This window comes from Bemisia tabaci, chromosome 6, assembly GCF_918797505.1.
Source record: "Bemisia tabaci chromosome 6, PGI_BMITA_v3".
Taxonomy (NCBI): domain Eukaryota; kingdom Metazoa; phylum Arthropoda; class Insecta; order Hemiptera; family Aleyrodidae; genus Bemisia; species Bemisia tabaci.
This window is the reverse complement of record NC_092798.1, coordinates 12,503,651-12,521,472: the sequence shown is the minus strand read 5'-3', so window position 1 is coordinate 12,521,472 and position 17,822 is coordinate 12,503,651. Positions and strand designations below refer to the sequence as shown.

General features: G+C 40.0%; 1 protein-coding gene across 4 annotated transcripts in view; it reads left to right on the top strand.

Annotated features, from left to right (window-relative positions):
• Positions 1-17,822, top strand: part of Pde8 (phosphodiesterase 8) — a 347,707-nt gene that overhangs the window by 294,507 nt on the left and 35,378 nt on the right. For all 4 annotated transcript variants that reach the window (XM_019059152.2, XM_019059151.2, XM_019059153.2 and 1 more), the window contains exons 11-13: positions 7,998-8,116; positions 11,419-11,555; positions 15,543-15,865. In XM_019059152.2, the coding sequence (XP_018914697.2) occupies positions 7,998-8,116; positions 11,419-11,555; positions 15,543-15,865 (579 nt within the window). The remainder of the gene's footprint in view (positions 1-7,997; positions 8,117-11,418; positions 11,556-15,542; positions 15,866-17,822) is intronic.

The window sequence follows — 17,822 nt, the reverse complement described above, 5'->3', positions numbered from 1 at the left end:
TCGCTGCGAACACCCTAATAATCGATCCTTTTCCATAGGTTTTAATGGTAGATCAATCGATATATCGCAAAACACGCCACGCCACTGATTGATATCTTAGCAATGGTGGAAGCTTTTACTTTCGGAACTCCAACATTCAGCTCTTGACTTACCTATCCGGTGGATGTTGAACAACGTGTTGAGAATTTCGTTTCGCGAACAAACCGAAGTTTGGTAAACTTGCTTGGCTCATGACGTCACCCGAAGTTTATCATCCATCTGCACAATTATAACCGAAATTTGGCTCAGCCACCATTTCAATAAATGACTTTAAGTGTCAACTGTATTCGAGACATTTCGGAAATTCCAATTTACAAAAAGGAGATACATGCCGTGGGGGCATTCGATCACATTTTGAAGAGTAAAGGTACTGCAAAAAAAAACATCATTGATCGATATCGATAGTCGAATTAATATCAGTGGTAGACTCTGAACCCTGGATTCACCCATTTGTAATAGATGAAACATCCTTGTGCTTACTTTTCTCTCTTTTAATTTTTTTTCCAAAAACGCTGAGCAACTTAATCTCTAGACAATTGAGTTTTTGCATGCAGCAGGGATTTGCAACCTAAGTACTGTTTCGTATGTAAAATTTCGCGAGAAACATAGTGTAAAATCTCTCCACTCATAGAAGAACAAAAACTAAATTTATCAAATCAAATACTAAAATAAAATAGGCGTTCGATCGGCCTTTCGTCCAAAGGGTGATTCCGAGCGAGAACAGGGCCGACCGGTCGAGGGAAGCCAAAAATTATTTTTACGACAACATTAAGAAAATTCATTCCTGGTAGTAATGTTTTTACTCCACCAGCATATTCGAAAGCTCTTGACCATAAAATCCTCCCCCTCCCACTCGGATTACGAGCTTTTTAGTCGTTTTCGCTGCAGAGTTCCCGAAGTTGGAACTCGACTCGTGAAAGTTGTCTCGTCCTCGCGGGAATATAATTTAAACTTTTTAATCGTTAAAGCCGTGTGTGGATCCAGCTTTCGCGAGTGATTTAATGACATTTTTTCTTTCGGGAGCGGAAAATTTATTGCTTCAGCGCCCTGTTGACGGGGTCTCCTCGTTTTTGTCAAGAACTTCGTTGTATTCGCCGGATTAATTTTTGAAAAATTAAAGTTTCGCACAAAATTAATTTAAATTTATCTCAACCTACTCGAAAACACTCCTATAAAGTTTCTGCCTTTAAGGGGGATTTTCAATCTAGCCATTTACCAAATCATACTCTGTAGTATAAAATCATAAGAATACAGTGTAACGCAAAATGCTTGAGGCGCGAAGCAGTCCGGGGACCAGCCCCCTAGTCCTGAGTGAAATTTTGCAAGGAATACAGCACAGGTTCAGAGCCAGAAATTACAGTAACAATACAGAATCCCATCCCCTTTTGGCATAAAAATTAACGGAACGTTCGCAACTTATTCTATAGGACACTAGAGAGAGTTTTTCTTCAAAATCTCTGAATCTGATCGGTTGACTCAATTTCACGAAAATAGTTCGTCGGAAAGTGTTACAGCCATGGACAAAGGTTTCTTTTTGTGGGAATAAACTACTATAGATTGTGCATCATAATAATAATTGAAACATTCCTGTTTTATCAAGGAAAGTTAGTTCCGCCCTTATGTTACGGCGCGGCGCACAATGAAGCGAATCTTTTCGAGAGGTCGATAATAAAATATTTGACTTAAACTACATTTTTCAATGTATTTTTCGTCAAATTATGCATGTTAGGCGTGTTTCTTGATGAAAATTATACTCGAAAACCAATGAAACCATTTTTAAACGTCTCCGTTTTTCCCGTTCAAGCAAATGAAGTTCCCAAATCACATCTGACCTTCTCCATTGATTCGCTCTTCTGTGCGCAGTAGTGTGCGTGTGCATTGAGGTATTTTGTGCGCATAAAACTGCATTAAATTACGATTGAATTCCTCTTTAAACTGCGAGAATAATTAAGGTGTTTCTGGTAAATTCTTGTTCAGAAATTTGAAAACGTCCTGATATTACGACCCCCTTTTTTATCACGGCAATATCAGAGCAGGTCAATCAGTGTACAGGTTGCTTCGGCTAACTGCCGGGAAAGCTTTAAGTATCATCGAGATTTGAAGGCGCTCTATTGGTCCTCGCTTTTGAAGGAGCTTTCATCATACTGCCGTGCTAAGGAAAAACGCCGCATGAACATTCGAGAGTTGCCAAATTTCCTCGAATAAAAAAGTATTCGTGATGGAGGTGTTCCATGGTTTTTCTTGAAAGTTTCAGATATCATAAATTATAATGCGAACAAAATTGCCTAGCAATTTGAAAAAAAAATATTCACAATTTTCCCGGTGAATTTGAATTTTATTTAAGAAGATATGGCAACATCTGAAGGCTCATGTGGCGTTTTTCCTTATCACGACAGCATAGGAGTGGGGCAACGGAGAATTGCTCGAACGAACTATCATTGCTCGAGCACTGCAAGTGCCCGATTTGAGTATTGTGCATTGAGGAAATGGAAAAGGGCGCAGTCACCTAGGAAGAACCGCTTATCTCCAAATGGGAACACGATGCGGATCGGTGCTTTTGCTCGGGCGTGTAATTGGAGAGTGTCGTAAAAAAGCGCAGCGGAAAAGCCCGAGGACGTCTTGGCGCGGTCGTTAGACGTTCGAGATATGTATATGAGATGTGTATATGCATATATATGTAAGGGTGCAGAAAAGGCTCGCTAACATCGCTCCCCTCGCTCGGAATCCGTAAATAAAAAGCCAATTCACTATGAGAGCCTTGTTGCCACAACTGCTGGAACAACGAAAGTCGGGACAGTGCGTTACCGGATCCGTCAAAAGAGAAAAAAAGAAAAAAGAAATAATTTTTTTTTTTTGCAAAATTCAAATTTTCACCATTTGACCACGTGCTTTCACTGTTTGTTTAAAATTGTATAATACATACGTATAAGTCGCTTAACAGCACTCCCTCGCGCTCTATGACTCCTAATACTTCCACTGTTCTCTTTCAAACCACAAATCTTGGGGCATTGAGCACCTTAAAAGGAAATGTTAAGGTATAACAGGAAATGTTAGGGTAAAATTGTATAATAATTTTTTAATATCCGTGAAAAGAGTATCTTTTGGAAAAATTGTCCATAACTTTTTGCAAGTCCTTAACTTTTTTGGAGGATATCTGGAAATTTTGGGGCAAGTTTGGCTCTGAAATCTCAAAAATTGAGAGAGATGTTAGTTCCCAAAGTTCCAACACAAAAATTCTCAGGCTGTGGAAAATCGTGGTTTAAGTATCGGAGAAAAGATTAGGAAAACTGTCCGGAAGATGAGGTCCCATTTCACACATCCGGTTACATATATTGTCAATATTTCGTCCAAACTATTGTTGTATTTGTCGTTAAAGTTTTGGCCCGATTTTCAAGGGAAATTTTTAAAATTGAAAAAAAAGGGATACCTATTCTTGAAATGTTTTCTCATTATTTTCACAAAAATATTCCTTTTAAAATATTTCACCTATAGATTTTAAAGACTGACTTAAAACCACTTTCCTGAGCTGGAATTTTCCTCCCAATGTTATGAATATTTTCCTCCCAAGTTTTCAGATCATTTAGTTCACAATATTACCTAAAGATTCTGAAAATTTACGAGAAAAATATTCATAACTTTCCTCAAAAACGAATATTTTATCGAAGGAGTTTTGGCAACTCTCGAATGGTCATACGTCGTTCTTCCTTAGCTAGAATCCTCAATCGACGGCAGCGCAGAAAAGTTCGATTTTACGGAGAAAGCAATCCTTACGAGCTATGCAGCAGACTAGGGCGGCAATGACGTCATTCCTCCATATTTCCTTATTGCACTCGAGTCAGAAACGAGGCAGTGTTGAAATTCGTCCCGTAAAAGCCCATTGATTCCAACCGTTCCCGTTTGAAAAAGAGAGGAATCATCGACGAGATGGCAACGGTTGTGTTCGCGTCATAATTCATCCATCATATACTAACGTCGTGTCAGCGCGTGCACTCTTACAGGATCGAATGCATCCGGGGATCCGTTATTGTTTTTGCATCAAGTGCACCCCAGAGCCGCCCCCCCCCCCCCCCCGGAAGCCGGGGAGGAATCAAGTCAAAGTCAGTGTTTGAGGCGCCCAGAAACGATATTGTCAGGTCGCGTGAGAAATCTTTGTCGGAAGAGAAGTTTCCTCCCATCCAAAAGATTCACCGTGTCAGAATTAAGAGTTGTCGTGTGAGTTAGAAACATATCGATGGCCAAAGTGGGAAACTGCGTACTTGCATTGCGCTGTTTCAAAATTTTCGCGCTTATTTATTTATTTTTTTTTTTTCAATAGAAACATACCTCATAGCTCAAGCTTTACACAGAATATTCTGCTAACGGAAGAGGACGATCTAAGAAGTTTTCAAGATATTACATACGTACGTTTACGAGTTTTTCTAAGAAAATATAAAGTATGACAAGAAGTCTATAGCGTCACATACAGAGAAACACGGTTTCGCACTATCGCCATCGATATTAACTCTTTTGATACTTAGACTCAAAGTCACTTCCACTCAAAAGTTTCTTTAAATTTGTTGTCCTCTAGAAAAATTCACCTAAATACCGTCAATTCGTTTCCTTCCTGGCAGAAAGGCATAACTACACTTTGCGATGAACCCGTAATTGTTCATGTTCTTCATTTGAGCTATTTCCTAGGCTCATCTCAAAGTATAGTTACGCCCTTTTGTCAGCAGATCGACGAATTCACCAGTATCACACAGTATGGAAAGGAAGTAGGACAATGAATAAGACGCGCATTGATGACGGCGCAGAGATACAACTATTCGTGCTTGATGGATGTCCGTGCTGCATCTGCAAAATTGAAGGCGCGACGGCGCGAGGCGTGAACTCGCGATGCTCCGATCTTTGCTTAATTTATTTGTCAGAAATAATCAACTATGATTCGTGGTTGATCGTCACGTAAAAAGCACTAAAGTCCTTGGAAAAGGTGGAACTTGCTTTTGTCATTAGTCAGAAAAATACGGAAAAAAAGCAATAAAAATGTACGATTTTTTTTTTACGTAATCATGTTAATAAACATCCTAAAAACGGAATTGGTCAGAACCAAAGCGTTGAATACTTGTCCCATAGTCAAACTATCATATACCACTTAACTGGACATTCTTAATGAGTCTGAGGCACGCTGTCCCGTTGTGAGACTCACTCCGACTCGGGATGAGATTCACTCCGACTAAAAGTGAGATTTATACCCTCACTCTAAATACACTGTATATTCCGGGATCGTGTTACACTCCAAAATGTCGAACTTTTCATTGTGTTGGTAACCTTGTATGGTTACAATTGAAAAAATTAAACACTAAGAAGTCGCCCGAAACTGTATGTAACAAGGTGGAGAAATGGTGCTGGGTCCACACCATTTCGCGGGGAATCAAAGCCAAGAAATACCAAAAATTAAAATTAGAGTCACAAATAAATTTTTAGAACTTTTAGAATTTTTAGAATTTTGGCGCGTATACGTAGTATACCGCCTTTGCGATCGTTTCGACCCCCCCCCCTCGATACAATAACCGAGTCCCCTAGTTCCTTACCGAAAAGTGACTACCGCGAACTTCTGAGATTTTCCAAAGCGTGTAAAAAGTTTACTAATCCGTCAATAATAATGATTAAAATTTGTTTCTCATTCTGGGGCTCGCTAGTTTATGTGTAATGAATACCAAGAGTCTACGTTTCTTGGTTTTTTTTAAAAAAACCTTAGAATGGGGCGCGCTGATTTAAAATATGCATATATAAGCGGAAGCAAGCGAACTGATTCGAGGATGGCTGACCAGTTCGGCACTCCTTGAATGAGAATTTCACTCACTCCGTTTTGTTCACAACGTTGCTTTGACATATCTCCACAACACTGTTATCCTTTTCAAAAGTTGGTACTCCTTGCTCTGATAGCCGGGGCCACCAGGATAGTGGTAAGTGCAATCTGTGATGAGCCTCGAGACTTATTAGACCATTTGCTAAACGTGGCTCATACAGGAGTCCACTAAGCCCTCTCGTCCCCACGCTCCTGATCACTGCGTCGGCGTCACGAAGAACAATGGGCCTTGGGTCCCAACGCGGCCGATACCCGTACCCCAATTACTCACGCTTCATTAACCATTTCACCGTCACGCTAAGATTCATCCAATTTTCAAAAAAAATTGTTTCGCATGTATTTAGCAATTTTTTCCTTACTCTCCGTTAAAACACAAATAAAAAGAGACCTCATTCATAAAAATCGGCCGAATAGAAGAGAAGTTACAGTAATCGAAATCCGAAGAAATCAACAAAACCTCGACTCCTCGATACGAAAAATAAAATGAAGGGGAAAAAAAGAAAGTATAAATTACAATTAAATATAATTGACCTCAAAATTTGACAAACAATTCATTTATATACCTAACGCTGAAAAAACTGGGAGAAATTACAAAAAATTTGCCTCTTGCAAGGGGCTTCTTTGTAAGAATTTTGACCTGAAGACAACGGTCGAATAACAGCAGTACTCCATACAATACACGGTGTGCCTGAACGAGTTAAACATTTTTCATACGTCCAAATCGAAAAATCTTTATATTTTTAACTACAATGTTTCTTGAATCGTTTAAGCAAAAAAAAAAAAAAAAAAAAATTCCGTCGAGATTCTGGAACGCAAAGGCGCTTTAAAAGTATTCTGGGGCTATAATAGCTAAATCACCGGTAGTAAATTCGTTATATTATTAAAAAGAAATTGACTCCATAGTTTAATTCCTTAGTTTCTTGAATACGATTATTTTAAGCACTTAAACATTTATACCACCAATTTTAGCCATGGGGTGATTTCCTGAGAGCCGATAATATCACGAATTTCTCATAGAACCCCTCAACAGTGGCTTGCTTTTTTGGCAGCCGATTCGGCCATCGAACCGGAGTTTAAATGGAAGCTGATAATAACCCAAAGCTCTGAGAAAAATTTTGAGATGAGTATAAGAACGGTTTGTTGTAAGTAGCGAGGAGAGGCGGGCAAAGCGGCTAAAATCCTATCTAATTTTTACAGTTTTTCTGTTGAATTAATGTTGCCGCGGGCTTCTGACTGTCCACACATAGTTCTGTTCAGCATATCGATACATAAGTATTTACATTTTACATACGTAGAATCTAATTTTCACGTCGGGGAGTTGACATATTTTGATTTTTTCGATTTTATACGGAAAATTGATGGTTTTTCGGGATTGAAATTATTATTGTTTCATGAAAAATAAATGCACCCAAAATGACTATAGCATATTGATTCTTACACATTTGCACTCACAAAATTGGTTGGTAAATTCAACGAGTGGGTGCATCGACCTGGTATATCAAGTTTCTGCAATTTTTTACGGCAAATCAGTAGATTTTCGGGATGTAGATTGCTTACTTTCAATTCATGAATGAATAAAGCAACGACATGGTTGAACTTCTTTGCATGGAAAGACGTTTAAAATAACAAAATCAAGACGTATTTAATGCAATTGCATTTATATCGAGTCAATTTCTTTTCAATAATATAACGGGATTTTTACTACCGGTGATTTGGGTATTTTAGCCCCAAAATACCTTTAAATCGACTTTATCTTCTAGGAGTTCGACAGAATTTTTCCTTTCTTCGCTTAAATTATTCCGTAGCACTTTTCTTCAAGAATCTGATAAGATTTTGCTTGAGGCAGATCAAAAAACTTAAATTCGATCGAATAGCTTTCTACTTTCACAATACACGGTCTCGTCAAGGTGCGTCTTTGACCTCGCAGTGTTGGATCGTGAATTCTCTTTTTATGCTGTTTGCCTATTTTGAAATCTCTGTAAATGAAAACTAAAGGGGTTGATATGTGCGAGTTAATGACGCGCCTTATCAACACATTGTGTTGGAGTTCACTGCTTGTTTTTTTGTATGGTTACTTTTTTGGTTAATTTTTGGATGATTTTGGTTCCAGAACGAATTCTCACTATATCTATATTCAGGACAACCCTTCGGACGGACATGCCTTACCCCGTGGAAGTGTGCCCTCGATACGAAAAGGATCCTACGACCTCAAGTCCATAAACAGTGAAGGTGAGTACCCATTCAATATAATTTATTCCAATTTCTCACAGTGCAGCAATTGGGCAGTACTTTGGAAGTTTACGACTTGCCAGCGGTGCATCGTGGAGCAAGTCAAAAAAATGTGGCTTCTCGGGCGGAGGTCCTGTGGACTGTCACAAATTAACAGTTTGAGACACTTTTAGGGAAATACACAGCGCCGGGGTTCTCTTAAACACTTCGTCTCTGGGACCTATGCACCACACTGCTGTGCTGAGGAAAAACACCGTTTGAACATTCAAAAGTTGCCAAATTTTCATGGATAAAATATGTAATTTGAAGGAAACTTATGCTTATTTCCCCTTGAAATTTTCAGATAATTACGATTAAATTGCGTACAAAATTGTCCGAAAATTTGGAGGAAAAATATTCACGTATTTTCTTGAAAATTCGTATTCTATCTATAGAAATTTGGCAACACGTGGAGGTGTATGCAACGTTTTTCCTTTGGACGGCAGCACAGCTCTTAACGCTACCCACGCTTAGTAATGACCCAGCTTCCACGTTTTTCCTGCACCCGTAGCACAGTTGTCAGATCGTGCGATAAAATGTGGATACTTTACATGGGTGTGAATATAGGGAAAGTGCTGATTATTCAGCACTATCTGGCAACTATGTCCAGCAGGGATGAAATTAGCCGGCCATAAAACCCGGACGACTGCTCGCGAAAAATATCACGGAAGCTCGTCCGTGCAGAACGCGCGCAAACCACCGCGGATTCGCGAAAGCTGCTACGAAAGTTCCAAACTTTTGGCTCCTAGCTCGCGTAACCGTGGTGCGGACTCGTATACCATCACGCCATTCCGCGCTGCTAACTTTTAAATGGCGTCTGCATCAGAACGCGGTAGGATCCATCCAATCAAAGTTTCGATGGTCAGTGCTGCGAAATTATGCATCTCTACGTGCGATGACTTTTTTTGGATTTAATATAGGTCTGTCGGTTGAGTTGCCAAATACAATAGGCCTGTTGCAAACTTCAGCTGAAGCAAAAAGAAGAGTTGTTTCTGATAGGAAATGGCTCCAAAATCACGATGAGCGCATCAGGAAAGACTGAAGTACACTCCTAACTTTACAGTCTGTGTAAGAATAATGCGTTTTCTTGACAAGCTTCCCGCCTCCGAAAAATTTGGAAGATTTATCGAAATCAACAAATTTTGCCTTCATGGATTTAGTTAAACGGTGTTGTTTTCTTTTTTCTTTTTTTCTTTTTCTTTTTTTCTTTTTTCTCATTCGTTTTCCTTTTTTCTATTTTTTCTTTTTTCTCATTCTTTTTTCCTTTTTTCTATTTTTTTCTTTTTTCTCATTCTTTTTTCCTTTTTTCTATTTTTTTCTTTTACCTTTTTTTTATCTCTTTTTTTCATGTTTTCTTTTTTCTTTTTCTTTTTATTCTTTTTAATTTTTAATTTTTTTTCTTTTTTCTTTTTTTATTTCTTTTTTCTCGAATTATTTCTTTTATCTTTTTTTATTTTTTTATTTCTTTTTTCTTGAATTTTTTCTTTTATCTTTTTTTATTTTTTTATTTCTTTTTTCTTGAATTTTTCTTTTTTCTTTTCCTTTTTTTGCACCCCGAAAAAATTACAAATGAAGAATCTGGGTCGATAAGGACGGATAAGTCGTAATAAAATTGTCGGCAGATCCGAATCGAATACCTGAGTAGGCAATTCGAAGGCACAAACAACACCTGAGACTGTAAAAGTGCGGGGGAGGGGGTGAGTTTGAAACTCGCACCCTATCTGAAAGCGAAGGAAGTTTAGCTCGCTGCAGCGAAAGCCCAGAGGCAGTAATATTTAACGGTGGAAATTTTGATCGGATAATGCGGGCAGGGATTTGTGAAAACTTCCTGCGGTGAGGCCGACCATGCAGATCCGATCGACAGGGGGCTTAAAATGCGAACGAGTGTTCTGATATATCGCAAAGTATTCCCAAGTCCCGAAAATAATCATCCCTTACCACCCTTACCACCTCTGAAAGAGGCTTGGTAAAAATAATCTTGGTGTGTATGGGGTGAGATTTACAAAAATAACTCGTTTTAATCTTACACTTTGGAAATGATCCAACTCTAAGGAGTAAAGTGCAAAAAACGAAAAAATAAATTAGAGCCGATAGTTGTCAATGACTTGAAACTGTTTTTGGTGCTTGTTGGTAATATGGACCGCGTTAAGCTGTCGATTTATTGGGACTTTTAGGTCCCAAAATAACTGAGGAACACTTATTAATGTAGTAGCATCAAAAATCCAATTTCAAGTTTTGTTGGACTGAGGCTTGCCGGAACGGTCATATTTTTTTTCATTTTTCAACTTAAGCCCTTTCATCTTTGATTCCGTTACATTTAATTTACGTAATTTTCTTCCCGAAAAAAGAATTAAAAACTTTTTATTCAATTGAAAAAACATGTTTCTTTCACAGAATTTGTTTTGTAAAAGAAATTTTCATTTCAATAAAATTCGATTTTTGATGCGAAGAAAATTAAAGTTGCAATTTATGACGAATACTTATATAGCTTTGAATCAACTACAATCTATTCAACACGCTTTTATGATGTAGGTCCCTAACCTTTTGTACGTAAAAACTAAATTATGTCACGCTCGATTTGACCCTCCGCCGCCCCCTACCCTAAAATACCGTATTTATTCCGTAATAAATTAGATTAATACCGTATTTCATGAATATTGTCTCATCGCAAAAAAAAAATTCTTCGAGTAAATCTATTTTCCTGCAGGAAAACAAATCATGTCAAAAGCATTTCCTTCGTATGAACCTTTACTGCAAATTTTTTCTCCTACTCTTTTTTACGGTGTTGCCGATTTTCATCGTTTCAAACTTTGCGTATTTTATGAAATGCCTCATCCAAAAAAAACTGCAAAATTTCTCTCCTACTATTTTTTACAGTGTTGCCGATTTTCATCGTTTCAAACTTTACGTATTTTATGAAATGCCTCATCCAAAAAAAAACTGCAAAATTTTTCTTCTACTATTTTTTACAGTGTTGCCGATTTTCATCGTCTCAAACTTTACGTATTTCATGAAATGCCTCATCCGAAAAAAAATATTTAAATAAATTTTTTTTTTCTACCGATTTAAAGTGACCTCCTACATGATTAGAAATATACACATCGTGCTTTAAGGTAGTTTAAAAGGAAATTACAAGCGACGAAGTAACTTGTATCCTGGCAATTTTTTAATACAAAAAAATCATGTCAAAATAATGTTCCTCAAATCAAAAACAAAACTTCTCAAACCATGTTTTACAGTGTTGCCACTTTTAATCGTTTCAGGTGCCCAATCTGCGCGACGACAGAGCCTGGCGAAGCTGCACAACCTGCCGCTGGAGGCGCCGATCACGCGGGTGATCTCCCTGATCTGCTCCGCTCAGGAGAACTCCAGCGACCACGTCGTCCAAATTTTAGATAAGGTCAGTTCGTCCGTCTCCATCCCTTCACCCCACCCCCACCATCCAGCCCCCTGATTTATAGCCCTCTTCGCCCCGCGCCCTCTCTCTCGCCGAATTTAATATCGCCCCCCGTCCTCCCACCCCTCATCAAACCCCCTCCCAGTCCTAAATCTTTGAGCCTCAACGCCGGTGCTGGACCAGGCTCTACGCCAATTTTTAACTTGGCTTGGATGTGGGGTCAAAAACCGTGTTTAATCTTATGGATTTACAAGAAAAAAGGGCTCAATAGAAATGGATCGAGTTTAGCAGAAATAAGCCGAGAGTAAAATAAAGATCAGAAAATCCGTACTGCTGAAAATAGAATTTTGTCTACTTCCCCTTTTCTTCATAGCTCAGAGCATACCCTTGATACAAGCTTGACGTCCTTTAGAAAATTATGTGCGCTCTATTCTAGCCCCCCCCCCCCCATAAATTGGCATTTTAAGAGTAATTTAAATTGAAAAATTGTCACCTCAAGTTGATTTCTCAACTTGAATTCTTGACAAATTGGCCATTTCGGTTGTACGTGACACAGTCTAGAGGGAAATACAATGATTGTTCAAAGTGCGATGAATTCTTACTTTCAATGTATTGAAAATTTGAGAGCTCTTTGTGAAAAAGTGCAAAACTTCGTAAACTTTCATTTGACTATCTGCCAAGGCGAAGGCATCTGACAAAATGCCTGATTTGACTGTTTGCCTGCGACAGACATGTTCTTTTAAGTGCCCTACGGAGACAGGTGCTTCTTGAATGAGCAGCGAAAATGTTTTACTCTCCAAGTGATACCGTCCAACCGATCCATTGACAAAATTCACTCTTTCCTTGAAGAATAGTACAACCAGAGATAAGAAGCCCTCCATTGGTATCTTGGCAATTGTGAAAGCTTTAACTTTCGATACTCCAACATTCAACTGTTGACTTACTTACTAGTTAGATTTTGAACAACGTGTTCGGTATTTCATTTGGCAAACATACCGAAGTTCGGTAAACTTGTTTCGCTCATTAAGTCACCCGAAGCTCATCATCTCCCTAATATTTACGATGAATGTTGCTCCCATACAGTTGTCCATAAGGAAGTGTTGAATCCCAAAAGTAGATCTTCCCACCTGTCGCGTCGTCGCCAAAAGGCCCGTTGAGAGTCTTTTGTCTCTGGAAGTAGCCAAGCAAAATACGCTAGCATATCTACAGGGTGATCCAGGGTTAAACGGCCAGACTGCAGGAGCCGAAACACCCCCAGCCCCCTCTTTAAATTGAGATTCCGATTGTTTTTTAGATCATTTGTGAATTCAAAGCATAAAAGTACAAGGAAGTACAAATTTTCATGAGATTTGGTTCACAACCGTTGCCAAAATTCAGGAAAAACGATTTACTTTCCAAAATTTGGGGGCCGTAGTCCCGACTGAGGCACTTTTGTTCAAAACTTTATACAACAAAAAAGTCTTATTTCGACCCATAGAACACGCCTCTGCAGTCTGGCCGTTTAACCCTGGATCACCCCGTATAATCCTCCTTTGAAAAATATGATGAGGTAGGCACGAGAAGTCGGGAAATTAAGTGGCACGGGGGAAAAGTGGATTAATCTGTATAATAAATCCGGAAGCTGGAATATGCTGCCCGGTGACGGCAACCTTTTTCAAAGGCCTAATCCGGATCGCGGATGAAATGGCCCATTACAAGTTCAAATGTGTCAACGTCAGGTCGTGCCCCCGGTTTTCTCCGTCAAAGTACTCTCGCACCCCCTCCTCCCATTCTCCCCCTCCCCTTCTCCTCCTCCCCTCGTGCTAAAGTTCCCTTCAAAAGTCACAAATTCTTAGTTGTCATGTAGTGCTGATGCCGTTGAAATCACCAGCTTCATCGCATGGCCACGTGATTGGCACAAAAAAGTGCCCAAAAAAATGGGAGCTTTCGAATGCTCTCAGGTGGTTTTAAATTTTCATCATTTCGCAGTTGAGTTCGAGAACTTAAGTATACTTGAGAATTTAAATAGGAAGACGGCGTGGGCTGCAAGATGATTTTTCAGGAATATTAGCTGTAAGTTTTCGATCACAGAGTTGAAAAAGTTGAAATGGAAGCACTCACTGAAAAAAAGTGTCTTACGCAAAGCAAAAAATAATAATTTAGAATTTGCCGTCGAGAAAAAATTCATCTCGAATAAATAGCAGAAAAGAGGTTTTTATCAAGAAAGAGGTTGCGTATATCGATTGCTTGATTTTCTTGAATTCGCTTCATTCGAAGAATTTTAATTTTTGACTCGAGAGGAAATTTTCTTGACGGAAAATTGAAGTCATTTTTTGAGGGCTGTGTGTGCACACTTCTCAAAAACTGTGATGACCTAAAAATGATTGGAGTTTTATCCATCGGCTACGCAGAAATAAGTATGATTTCCCGGGGTTTTTTTCTTCTTTTGTTTTTTTTTGGAGAGGGAGAGAGAGTGAGAGAGAAAGACCTTTTGACAGTTAAAATCCAGTTTCAATGACTTAGACGACAACACAGCGCACAGTTTGACATGGACCGCAGAAATTTTCGTTGAACTTCACTTTTTCGGAGGCCCTACTTTTCCTTAGTAATTTTTTCGTGTCTGTCTTTGACGTACTTCAGCACATCAAAAAGACGAGATACCTACCTCAATAATTGATGACCTTTCGTTTCGGGATTTGTCCCTTTTGCAGTTATCCAGAGTATCCTCCACGTTCTTTTTCCCAGATCAACCTACACATCACAGTTTTCTCTCCTGAAAATTTAAGAGGTTCGCTGAGGTATACTACTTTGATGTCGTGTAATTCCAAAGATCCAGTCACGACGAAGGAGGACGCACTATTCGCAAGTTTCCTATTCTACCGTGCTGAGCAAAACCACCACATGAAGATTCGAGAGTTGCGAAATTTCTTCGGATAAAATGTATAATTTTGAGGAAAGTTTTGCATATTTTCCTTTGAAATTTTCAGGAAATTACGATTAAATTGCGTACAAAATTTTCACATATTTTCTTGAAAATTTATATTCTATCTGAAGATATTTGGCAACACTTGAGGGTTCATACGACGTTTTTCCTTAGCACGGCAGTATTGGTAGCACAAGTTTGTAATAGACAGGAACGCATACAAATTTAAGCAGCAAAGAGACATCCCACCAATTTATCAGGGTCCAAAAGAGGTCATGAGAGCGATTTCCCTGACTCGAAAAGGGATCAGGAGGACAGCCGCGAAAAAATAATGAAAAATGAATCGTCCAAACAATTGTACCGACAAATTGATCGAAACACCGATGAGAGATTTAAGCCCCGTGGAGCATTTTGAGTATTTCTATAATTATTCCTTTTGAATAAAATCTTGATAAAAAGGGAAGCGGGCATAAAATTATCCTTGCTGCATTGAATGAGATTTTGGTTACCTAGGTGACGGGGGTGAGGGAAAATCTTGTCCTTGTCTATATAGCGATAGACAAAGAAGACAAAGGGAGTATGGAGCAATCCGATTTGTCAAAATAAGTGGTCCCTATAGACTAGGGAGGAAGACGATGGACTGGCTGAAGTTCTATTTTCGGTTGCAGTTCGTTAGTCTATCACTTACCACCTTTGTCCATTGCAACCACCCGCTGCCACCAATCGGATCGCTTTATTTGACCTATATATGGCTTCTCTGTCTATCGCTTTATCTAACAATTTCAAAAATCGGCCGGCAGGCCTTCCTAGATGCGATGCTCTTCTAAGCCCCTCTCACAAATATGTTTATTTCTGCCCTATGATCAGGGGCGTAGCTAGGAAATTTCTCTAGGGGGGGGGGGGCATGGGACACCTCTCGTGGTGAAGAGAGCGGGGGGGGGGGTGAGGAATGGAGGATCCCGTTCTTCTGGGGAGGCCACGAGATTTCTGGGGGGCCTGGCTCCCCCAGGATCCCCCTAGCTACGCCCATGCCCATGATTGCTTGACTGTATGCATTTGATCAATGTTTGAAACCTGATTGCGGACAGGTGATGGACATCCTGCGGACGACGGAGTTGTACTCATCCCACCTGAAGGCGGACAACATCCGGTGCGACGACCCGGTGACGTCGGACCTGATCGGGGCGCTCATCTCGCAGGGGCCGGCGCCGGTGTCGACGACGCGGCGGAGCTCCAACGACTCGGCCGCGGTCAAGAGCCAGACGCTCGTCCCGAGCACCGGGGGCGGGCCCCCCGGGCTCCGCTCCACCCCCTACACCCTCGCCGCCTCCCCCCAGCTCAAGGAGCTCCTCGAGGGATCCCTCGCCTGGGACTTCAACATCTTCAAACTCGAGGATCTCTCCGGCAAAAGGTAACCTATCAATGGATCGCATTTAGGCATAGAGTACATAGAGTCGTAATGTAAATGGGAGAGCTGGCGCCATGTTCTGCTCGACGAATTCCGAGCCCGGTGTGCGCCGAGTTCGGTTCGCTTTTTCGATACATTTTCGATCCAAAATGGCGGTGTGGAATACGTGGTAATTCCTATCTCCTTTGTTGTTGTTGTTGCTGTCATCGGATGGCCGGGTACCCGTGTATCGCAAACAATCGATTATGTATCGAAAAAGTGACCCGGCGTCACACAGGAGTCTCGGAATTCGGGACATGAAAAATGCTTAAAAGTGGCACCAGCACTCCCACTTACATTACGACTCTATGTACTCTATGAATTTAGCGAAAAGAAATCAGCGTGATTACAGTGTTTTCAAAATCGCGCGACTTCTTTATTCCTTCTAAAAATGCTAAATATCACTGGAAAAAAACACATTGGATCTGGAGTCCAGACTCTTGAAAACATTGACAAGAAAAAGGACTCTTGGTTCAATCAGATTTTTGCTTAGATCAATAGGAAATCCGCTCAAATTAAGAGGCTTGGTTCTTGATTTAAGCTTAGATATGATTGAATCAAGAGTATTTTTTCTTGTCGATGTTTTTAAGAGTCTGAACTCTAGGTTCAATGTGTTTTTTTTTTTTTTTTTTTTTTTTTTTTTTTTTTTTCCCAGTATAGGATCTGAATCAACTTGAAATTTCAAGAGAAAATATTCATAACGCTCTTCAAAAATTAGCATTTTATCAGAGGAAATTTGACAACCCCGGAAAAATGTTCACAAGGCGTTGTCCCTTAGCACGGCAGTTTGGGTTCCACAACGAGATAAGAGCAAACAAGTGAGGAGCCAGCACAAAGCGCAGAGCGGCTTCGATTGCAAACAAGGTGCGGGATACAACTATTCGAACTTCGCGGTAACCCCAGGCGGTATCATTCGGAGTTGAAGGCGTTTTGTACTTCGGCGTTGCGTAGCGCCGATGCAGTCGCGTAATAGCGCTGGTAGCCTCACTGACAACCTGGACAGCGCAGTGTAACTGTGTTATTTTGAGGAAGTAAAGCAATAGTGGAAATTTGGACGCACCATGATCAAAATAGAGAATTTCCTTTAGTTTCACCGTCAATTTTTCCTTAGCAAAGCAAGTTTTGCAAGCAATTTTTTCTTGTCGATGTTTTTAAGAGTCTGGACGCTAGATCCAATGTGTTTTTTTTTTCAGTGATGTGTACAGTTTTAAAAAACATATTATTTCGCTTTCAAATTGACAATTTTTTGGTGGGATGCAAAAAATATTTGCTATTTTGGAAGATTTGTTAAATAATCATGAAGAAGCCAACAACACTGTTTGCGCTGGCTCCTTTTTGCTAAATGCGATCCAAATATACCTGTCTAGATCAAATGTCTCTATCTTCTCGTAATAAAGTGTAACTAACCCATTGGACGCTCAGACTAGCTTTGAGTTGCCTCAGTTCAGGTCAGTAACCTGCGAAAGAATTTGCCTAAATTATGCTTAAGCTTCTCCAGCAGAAACTTTACGTGTGTGGGGGTGGGGGTTGTTACACTAAGCTCCCACAGTACGTCATCGATAAGAGTGAATAATTTGCTCCATATTTCGAGCCCGTGTCGAAGTTCCGTCGGAAAAACGAGCTTATCGGAGCAACAAGTTTCCGACGGGATAAAGTTGACCCGGTACCATAAACATACGACGATTTGCGCCGGTGGCTCCGTTCCGGCGGCCGTAAAATTTCACCACCCGAACTCGACTCCCGAACAGCCATCATGATTTGCATAGAGGCTTCATGACTGAGAAGCGTCACCTCCCTACGCGTGTCTCAGTCTTCTTTTATTGTTGCCAGATTTGGCTGAAAATCATCACTTTCTCTCGTATGAACCCGAATTAATTTAATGAACCCTGCAAAAGAGACATATCTACATTAAGGCGTTTGA